The sequence below is a fragment of the Stegostoma tigrinum genome, chromosome 2, assembly GCF_030684315.1.
Source record: "Stegostoma tigrinum isolate sSteTig4 chromosome 2, sSteTig4.hap1, whole genome shotgun sequence".
NCBI classification, from domain to species: domain Eukaryota; kingdom Metazoa; phylum Chordata; class Chondrichthyes; order Orectolobiformes; family Stegostomatidae; genus Stegostoma; species Stegostoma tigrinum.
Window position 1 is genome coordinate 55,327,205 of NC_081355.1, and position 10,112 is coordinate 55,337,316.

Genomic DNA, 10,112 nt, shown 5'->3' on the forward strand with positions numbered 1-10,112 from the left:
AAGTTGGACTAGATTTATGTGGGATATCTGGTTGGCATGGATGAGTCGGACTGACTGGTCTGTTTCCATGCTATATGATTCTATGATTCTGCTTTCTGCAGGTGGGCAGGGCAATAAAATAGTTGAATTTTTTTCTCTGTCCTGTCTGTAACAATTACCCCTAGACCTCTGACTCTTCTCCTTTCAGCGGGGCATCTTTCATTTACCTATGACATACATTCCAAACCTTTTTGTTCCTCTCCATCTCTGTTGCACTTTTAAAAACACACCTTTTCCATCAAGCATTGGGGTCATTCTCTGCCCGTCCAGAATAGGGTTTACTCTCACAGTCCGAACTTTGAAGCGCCCTAGCACGTGTTCCTCTTGTGAGGAAGGTACTACACAAACGCAGATTTTTATTTATACAGCTGTCATTTCTAGACATAAGCATTACGAAATTAACGATTAGGTTGAGGGAAAGTCCGTTTCAATGCACGAGTTTTGTGCCCCCCACTTCACCCTCTGATTTAAAGCGTCCACTATACAGACCCATTTCTCTCACCTGCCAGCAGATACAGTGGGGCGGTCGAACTGCGTGGGAGTTATCTGCATATTGGACTGGAAGGTCGGGCGCAGGATGTTGTGCCCTTCCGTTTGGCGATAGTAATAGAAAGGATCGCCAGCGGACAGTTGATCGACCTCCATGGCTTAAATCGGGGGGGGAATAGAGTGGGTGGGGGGAGGAGAATAAGTCTTCTATAAATTAAAAGGTGCAATGGAGCAGGGCCGAGGCAAATGAGGAAACGACGCGGCCTCTGGTTCCCTGTATCAAGGGGACAGGACACATCCAGGTTTGATAGTATTGGCCAATGCGGGGGTATGACGGCAAATCCATGACAATGAGTCTGATTCACAGCCTCAATAATCAGCAGCGGCGGCAGGAGGAGGAGCCGCATCTTCTGGCAGCGGCTGCTACCTGGGGAAGGTTTAGCATCAACCCTTCAGTGGTTCCCGCCCCAGCCTGCCTTCCCAAAGAGCTCAGTCCAGTCACAACTTCCGACAGCGAGGGAAGGCGTTCGGCCCGCCTTTTGTTTTCAGAGCAACGCTCCGCGCTGTTTACGGACTCTCGCTGTTTGGGAGCCATCTTGTGATATCAGACCTCTTAAAACAAAAACACATAATGCTTTCCGCTTGCAACTTAATTTTCTTAATGGACCTCATTTCCTGCCTTGTACATCTTTCCACGAGATGCCTCTTGACCGGTTAGAAGTTTAGGTCGATTATTGACCAAACGGATTGCGAAGGGATTTGAAAGGTTTCAAGAACCAGGACGAAGCATGTCAACTGGATCTTCACGTGGATGAGTGTGAGGTAAAGAGCTTTGGTGCAGAAATAGGAGCAGAGTAGTTCCAAATCGTCCCTACTCCTTATCATCCATTAAGGCCATGGTTAAGTTTTTAGGATTGATTCAGTTTTCCTACCAAATCTCCAAATCCTTTGATTCTCTTAGTATCCAGAGTCTATCAGTCACGGTGTTGACCATACTTATGACAGGCACAGCCCTTTGCGTTTAGAGAATTACAGATTCACAACACTCTCAGAGAAGAAATTTCTAATCTTCTGCTGGTCACACCTGTGTTCTGAATCTCTGATCCCTATTTCCTGACACTAAACAAGGGAAGCAGCCTGATAGCATTAACTGTCTCAAGCTGTCTAAATCCTTTTAGGGCCCATATCTCCCAATGATAGTGAATGCTAAAAGGTTTGCTGCTATTGAGTGTTGCAGATTTGCACTAGAACCCCAAACTTCTGTCTTGGGGGAAAGTTTCCATAGGAGAACTTGTAGACAGTTCTCCAGGACCTGAAACTTTTGCCTGTACTTTCTAGTTTCATGAAAGGATTTGTTAGCATTTGAAAGCTGGCTTGGAATGCAGCTGTTTAAATTAGGAGTATCAAAGGACACGAGACCCCTCCTACATTCATCCCTGCCCTGCACTGCTTACGTGTCTCGACACTCCTTCACTACTGGAGGGGATTAAGCAATGTCACGAGTAGCTTGAGCAGCATCAGGGCTACAGAAGGAGGATTGACAGTCTCAAGGTGGGGGAGCAATTGAAGCAATGAGAGGAGACCAATAACGGGTGACCAGTGATAGGAATTGAGTGAGCAGTTTTGAGGATGACAGAGTGGGGAATTAGAATTAAAATCTATGAAAAAACCCATTTAAAAACAGTAAAATTTCCTTAACAGAATGCATAGCTCAAGGGATCTGTCCTCAACTCCTGATATGCGAGTGAATGTCGACATGATGTTATTGGAATTGCGCATCGCCTCAGCCTCACAGATCGATGACTTAAGACAGCAGCTTCAAAAGCTAAGAACACACTTTCATCCTAGGAATGAGTGAAAAACATAGAATGCATATATTGTGAATTTGCAAAAACACCACTGCATACTGATACATTCCAGACTGTCTCCCAATGAAGGAACACCACGAAAAACCAGGGAGGGTTACAGACAGAAAATTGCTTTATAGGAAAAATTAGTGAAAGTCAAAATAAAGGTATAATAATACAATGATTAAAAGAAGCAACCAGTTGAGACATAAACCACTGTAGCCTATATTTCTAGTTATAATGCCATTTTGAACAGAGTAACTTGAAACAGGCTGGCTTGTCGCCCAATGTGATGTTCATGACCAAATATCAGCTGTGTTGGTTCTTTTACCACAAATTTAAGATGTAGAATCAGAAGCATGCCATTCCAATGACATCAAGGATGAACTGATTATCCTAATTTCTACTGTCCTGCTATTTCCCCATTACCCTTGTTACCCTTACTGATTAAAAATTTGCCTACCTCAGCCTTGAATATACTCAATGACACAGCCTCAACAGGGGTCTGTGGTAAAGAATTCCACAAATTCACTACTTCTGAGAGAAGAAATTCCTCCTTGTGTCTGTCTTAAAAAGGTGACTTGTTCTGAGATTATGTCCTCTGGTCTTGCACTCTTCCATAAGGGGAAACAACCTTTCCACATTTACCTGTCAAGGCACCTAAGAACCTTGTATGTTTCAAAGAGGTCACCTTTCATTCTTCTAAATTAGAATGACTACAGGCCCAACCTATTCAACGTCTTCTTATAGGACATTCCCTTTATACGTGGGATTGGCCTAGTGAGCCGTCTTTGGACTGCCTCCCCTTATACAGGGCCTAAACACGGGGAGGTGATGGCCTAGTGGTATTATCATCAGGCTATTAATCCAGAAACTCTGGTAATGCCCTGGGTACACATGTTTGAATCCTGCAGATGGTAGAATTTGAATTCAGTGAAAAAAAATCTAGAATTAAGAGCCTAATGATGACCACAAATCCATTGTTAATTGTTTGAAAAACCCATCTGGTTCACTAATGTCCTTCAGGGAAGAAGGACATTAGTGAACCAGATGGGTTTTACTGGTCCTTACCTGGTCTATGACTCCAGGTCCATTGCAATGTGGTTAACTCTTAACAATTGGGGTTGGGTATTAAATGCTGTCCCTGACAACAACACCCATATCTCAGGAATGAATAAATAAAACAAAAAATGTTCATAATAATTCATCTGTGTTCTGATCAGGGCCTTGTACAGTTTTAGCAAGACTTTCCAATTTTAGATTTCATTCCCTTTGAAGTAAAGGCAAATATTCCACTTACCTTCCCTGTTACCTGCTGAACTTGGATGCTCGGTGTTTGAGATTTATGCGAAGATTCCTAATTCCTTCTGTGCTGTAGCTTTCTGCAGTCTTTCTCCATTTAAATAATATTCAGCTTCTGTACTCTTCCTGCCAAAATGCATAACCTCACACTGTGCTGGATGCTGAGGAACTTGGAAAATGGAGGAAGTCTCCTGAGAAAGAACAGAACAATGTTGGGGAAAAGGAAGATGTCCTTGACCATGACAAAACTCAGCTGTGTCAGGTGCTACAAACCAACCAGAGGCTCATTGACATCTACTTCCAATGGATGTGAGCAGAATATTTGTGAAATGTAAAATATTAATTGGTTATGATGTAGAAGTCTGCTTGGTATTGTTTGGACAAATTTTAATCTTCATGTGGTCTGTCTATATTCACATTTGCTTCTGCAAATAAAAGTTTGACCTTGGATTTTTCTGATTTCTTCCAGTGTGTAATGTTCCCGTATTGGATGTTTACAAGCTGCAGGTATACAGTGGATATTGATGACAGGGTAGCACTGATTTACAGGGTGTTCAGATGGTATATAGCTATGGAAAGTTAAAGCGGTAATTGAAGCCCGAGGACTGATCCTTGTGGCACATGATGAGTTACATCTTTCCAACCTGAAAATGACCCATCACGTCAACTCTTTTTGTTCTCTATACTTATCAACCCTCAATCCACACTAATACATTACCTCCAATACTGTGAGCTCATACCTTTTATGTGGCGCCCTATTGCATAAGTTATAAAAATCCAAATACACTCCATCTGCTGATTCCCCTTTATCAACTCTGCTTCTTAAGTATCAAATAACAAGCAAATTTGTCAAACATAGTCTCTCTTTCTTAAATCTATGTTGACTGCCTGTCTAAATGTCCCCATTTCTTGTAGTGTGATGTGACTGTACCTCTAGATGGCATGCAGGAGTAGAGGATATCGTAATATTCTAGGTTATAATTCAGCACTGGGTTGCAGCAGCCAAGGAGCAGATCATGGTGGCAGTAGATTGAAAGTTGTTCAGGTGCCTGAATGTATATGCACTTAATTGCAGGCTGAAACTAAAGTTGATGTTATTGAGCAGGAAGCTCAAGAATGTACTCGTATAGCAAGAGAAACAGTGCATTGAAAATGAATGTACTGGTTGGGCTGAAGACATCATTCCAGCATCTATAGTAGAAGTGGAAGTCAGCAGTATAACTGGTATGACTTTAGTTATACAGCCATAGCAGCTTCTGTTATCTCAGAATGAGTTGAAGAAATCCTTAATTCATATTCCCTTATGCAAAACAAAAACTAATGTGAAGCGAATTATTTATTCCAGTATTAAGTCAGTCAGTTATGGTGGAATATCATGCTGCACCCTATTACTTGTTATTAGTAGTTGCAGGGATCAAGGTCTCCCTGACACTAAAAAAAGTGGCTTAACATATGGTTAAACTGGGCTGTACTGTTTACAGATCAGGATGAGTACCTCTGACATTGAAAAGGTGCTGAGTTCATAAAGTCGTCTTTAAGCAAGAAGGATCAGTTATAAAATTAGACTTCACAAAGGAAAGGTCAAGATAAAAAAAAACACGTACAATCAATAATTTGTAAGGCTAGGCTAATGCCTTATTCACAGTTAAAAATAGTAAGCAAACAGCTGATAGATTGGAACAATCTGGAACAATTGAAACAGGAGCAGTTAACTAACAAAGAACAATGAGTGGGCAATACCATTTTGGTTGTTCAAAAATCAGTTAGGTCATTTCAGATTTGTGAAATGGTCATTAAAATGACTGAGAATGATACCCATTGCTTACCAGTAAAGTCGTGTTTTAAGGTTTAGCAAATAGAAAGGCGTTCAGTAGGATAGAAATGTTTTATACATACTTGCAATTAAAGTTAACTGACAAGAGCAAGGAACTGCTTACCAATCATATACATCAAATATCGTACCACATTTGAAATGTTGCCTTATGGCATATGTTATGTTCTGACCCTGTTCTGGAACATCATGGATTGGGCGCTATGTGGGATGAAAGGAGTGGGCTACTTTTTAGATGAAACTCTAACTCTTAGGGAGACGAAGAAAGAGCACATTGTAAGGTTGAACAAAGTTCTAGATTGATGTCAGAACTGTGACATCAAGGCTAAAAAACACAGACGATACTTCATGGTGTCAATGGGCACTGATTTTGAAAAATAAATGGAAGAAGAAACCCAGACAAAAAGAGAAATGAGCCAAATAGGTTAGCTGAAATGTGTATTGGAAAGAAAGAAAAGTTATTTTCATTATTTCGTGTGAAATTATTTGTTTCATAAAACAAATACAAGTGTTAAGGAAAATAATTCTTTTATGTATAAATTATTCTGGTTATATTGAGTGCATATGCTTTGACTGTGATTACAGTAACCCAACCAATTACGTTGAAAGTGTTGTTGATGTCATAGTCATATTGTAATCTGGGAAATGCATATACCATTTTATATTTTAATGTAGGTATTTTCTAATCAAAAAAATACAACTGTAGATGCTGCAAATCTGAAACAAAAACAGAAATAGCTGGAGAAACTCAGTAGTTCTCCAGCATCTGTAGAAGTGCCCCTGGACCCGGAACATTGACACTTCTTTCTGTCCACAGATGCAGCTTGACTAGTGAGTTTCTCCAGCTATTTCTGTTTTTATTTTCTAATCAGCCTGTCATACATGTTATAATAGGCTCTGGAGCGCTTGAACTCGGGTTTTCTGACTCAGAGGTAAGGCCAGTACTGTAAGAGTTCCATTACAGCTTAATGTATAAGTTTTTTTTAAAGTAAGGAATGGGCATAATTCACCATAGAGTTGACTCTCTATTACCCTCTCTGCTTCGTGGGTGAGGTGTCAAATAAAATTTGTACAATGTGGCTACTTACCATGGACCTACATGGCTAATGTTTTCTCTATCCTGTGCACAACGGTGAGGTAATTCAATTATGTGGAAAAATTGAAGATACTGAGATTGGCCTGCTTAGTGTGAAGCAATTTAATTGGAGACTTGACAAAAGATATTCAAAATAATTAAGTTTTTCTAGAGCAAGTAGAGACAGCCTGTGACCTCTGGCAACAGGTTGATAACAGCATTCATAAATTTAACTGACAAAAGAAGTAGAAGACAAATTAGCAGATTTTTTTCAAAGGGTTGCTATCTAGAAAGCTTTATCAAAAGGCAGTTAGACATGTACACTAAAATGACTAATTTTCAGGATTCTGGGAAATTGCTGAGATGTGGATTTAAAGAAGACATCTCTTTGAAGCGACAGCACAACATGACAGGAGAAATGGCCTTCTGTGCTGGAAGATTCTATGAACCTAAATGTCATGAAAATTTGTTCTAACCAATAATGTGAAAATTTACTGCTATTCCTATACATGTTACTAGGTGTCATGAGATGAAAAAACAACAAATTAGTACCCCTTTCCAAAATTTTTTAAAGACAATTTTCCTGAACATCCTTTGGTATCTCAGGGCCCAAAACACCAATGTTTCAACCTCAAACTGCAACGATATGGGTCTCATCCTGTAATGTCTACTAACGAAGTTTCTCTCTTTGACATGTATTATAACCTTTTAAGTGTTTTCAACATTTCAAGCATACTAAATGCTCAAAATTAGAATATCACTCTCTTGCATTAATAACACCTTTAAAGAAGTGACAGGAGTATTCATGTATATTTAGTGTAAACGTTACATTGTTGTTTATATTGAAAATAGATGCAAAGTTTTATGTGAAAAATAGACATACTAATGCTAGCTTTGTGATCAGAGATAATGGGAACTGCAGATGCTGGAGAATCCAAGATATCAAAGTGTGAATCTGGATGAACACAGCAGGCCAAGCAGCATCTCAGGAGCACAAAAGCTGATGTTTCGGGCCTATTTTCCAGCTTCACACTTTGTTATACTAATCCTAGCTGTTGGGAACTAACAAATTAATATTTAAACAGAGTATTAATAGAATGGTGGAAGCAGAAAATGTTGAAAATGCTTAAAAGGTTATAATACATATCAAAGAGAGAAACTTCGTTAGCTGGATTTTCTGAGGAGCAGCAATTATAGTCAGATTGCCACTCCATTTCTATTTTTCTCCAATAACACATTTCTGACAGAAGACTGCAATCACAGCTCCTTCAGAAATACAAAGCATTCATTTAATACAATAGGTCCCTTGTAGTGCAGGATAGCTGGCAAAGTCAAACAATGCACCCTTTCTCATAGCAGCAGTCTACCATATTCCGTGATTTAAATGTCCAATAGAAAAGCCAGACACTTTGACAGTTCCTGTGAAAAGTATGGACAGTAAGTGTGGGGAAATAGTGTAAGGGTTGGTAGGGCGCCAAGTGGATGTGATGTCATGGTACCAGATGAATAATGTGCTAGGTTCCCAGGTGGGCACAGTGCCAGATAAGTGATGCAGTGTTTTGGGAGGTTGGGGTATTGGGATTAGTGGGAGAGGGGTGTCAGGGCTGGCAAGGTCGGGGGTGGGGTTGCGGAATTGGTTATGAAGGGCAGATATTTAATTCAGGGTGTCAAGTCTTGTGGGGATAATGAGGTGTAGGTCACTGGGGTAGGGGGTAGGTGTCAGGTCTGGAGGCAGGTTAAGAAATGGGTGCCAGGTCCCAAGGGAAGAGGTATTGTCAGGGTATGGGTGGGTTGTATCCCAGGGCAGTAAGAATGTCAGGTCAGGGTCAGTGGTATAAGGCATCTGGGGATGGTGTATTTGGGAAATTAATGGTGATTTTGATGAGGGGTGGTGTTGGTCAGTTGAACAGAAGTTAGCTTAGGTTTCTAATCTAACTTTTCTGCAGTTAACTGCAGTGGAACACTCTGGAGTCACTGATTCCCTTTCAAAGTATACTTCCAGAGGACTTCATGTTCAAGGGAATTGCCCACTGGAATCTTCAATTTCCTGGGAAGTTCCCCTCAGAGTCTACAATATTGGGGATTCTGTAGGTTCCTGATGCATAACTCCTATCTACTAATCGAAATGACTCTCTAGCTATCAGAAAATCTCAGCCAACATTTCGGGATGTTGAGCAGCCAGACTTTAGTTTGCTTTTGAGTAATATATTGCTGATGATTATGCACACTTCTGTATTATTTTTGCTGACATTAATTTATTGCAGCTAATTGCACATTGTGCTCAGGGTTGATGGTTAGCGTTTTGACGCATGTCAAATGTTTGTTTTTCAAGGTGACAGCCAGCATTCACTGATTGAAATCATCACCTGTCACAGCTTAAATCAAAACCACCTCAGAATTCTTGGCGTTTATTCGTAAAAGCAACATAAACTTGCTTTATTGAGAAACAAGTTGAAAATAAAATCATTGGAAATGGGAACAAGTTATTTAGCCATTACAGTCTAATCTAGCATTTGACTAGATCATGACTGATCTTCTAACTCAATCCCATTTCCCACATCATGCGCATACCCCTTGCTACCTTCAATGTCTAGAAATATCTTCATCCCTGTTTTGAAAATGCTCTATGAACGAGCTTCCACAGCCATCTGGGACTAAAAAAGTCCAAAGAAGTGCCACACCCTTTGTGAAGCAACTCCTCCTCGGTGTAGTCCTAAATGGTCTATCTCTTAACCTGAGACTGATTTCTCCTATTCTGGACCCCACAACCAAGAGAAACATCTTTCCTGCATCTACCCTGATTATCCCTGTAAGAATTTGGTATGCTTCAATTAAATCACGTCATCATTAGGAACTATAAAGAGCTCAATGACTTATCAGAGGACAATTTTGTCATCCCAGGAAGCAGTTTGGTAAATCTTTGCTATATCTCCTGTTTGGCATATGTATCTTCCTTAGGTAAGAGGATCAGAATTGCACAACAGTACTCCAGATGCATTCTCACGTTGGCTTGGAATAAATGCAGCAAGATTTTCCTACTCTTGTGCTAAAAGATTTCTGCAGTAAAGGCCAAATTATCATTTGCCTTCCTAAACGCTTACTGCACCTGCCTGCTGGCTTTCAGTAACTTACAATCATGAGTACTGCATCATGGACATTAGCACTTTAGTGTGACTGCAAGGGTGATATTCTGGTTGCACTGCTAAATTATTGATTTATTAATTACTTGTGTATGCTTCCAGGAGAAAGATGCTGACCAGAACTGTGAACACACATGTCAGTAGGCATCCATCATTTTGAAGTATATATGTGAAGAAATGGCTTGTAGCATTTTTGGTCTGGAATCTGTAGGAGGATTAGAGTATGGAAAGTTTGGAAGTTAACTCTGACTTTGAAGCTTATGGTACAAAGTCTTCTTTTCTCTTTTGAATAATAATGCATTTTGCCATTGGAATGTATCATGGCATATATGAGAAATGACAACAGGCTCTTGTGATCAAATAAATTGATTTGAACTGAAATGCTACTG

The 10,112-nt window shown here is 40.1% G+C and overlaps 1 protein-coding gene and 1 long non-coding RNA gene across 2 annotated transcripts in view; one reads left to right on the forward strand and one right to left on the reverse strand.

Moving 5' to 3' along the window:
- The window catches only part of LOC125447749 (uncharacterized protein C7orf31), a 64,421-nt gene extending 63,358 nt beyond the window's left edge, over positions 1-1,063 (reverse strand). Inside the window, exon 1 of the mRNA XM_048522430.2 lies at positions 542-1,063. Coding sequence (XP_048378387.1) covers positions 542-684 — 143 coding nt within the window. The 5' untranslated portion in view covers positions 685-1,063. The remainder of the gene's footprint in view (positions 1-541) is intronic.
- On the forward strand, positions 897-4,127 carry LOC132210905 (uncharacterized). The gene is made up of 2 exons (XR_009447138.1): positions 897-1,350; positions 2,230-4,127. It is a non-coding gene; the product is annotated as an uncharacterized LOC132210905 (long non-coding RNA).
- The last annotated feature ends 5,985 nt before the right edge of the window (positions 4,128-10,112 follow it).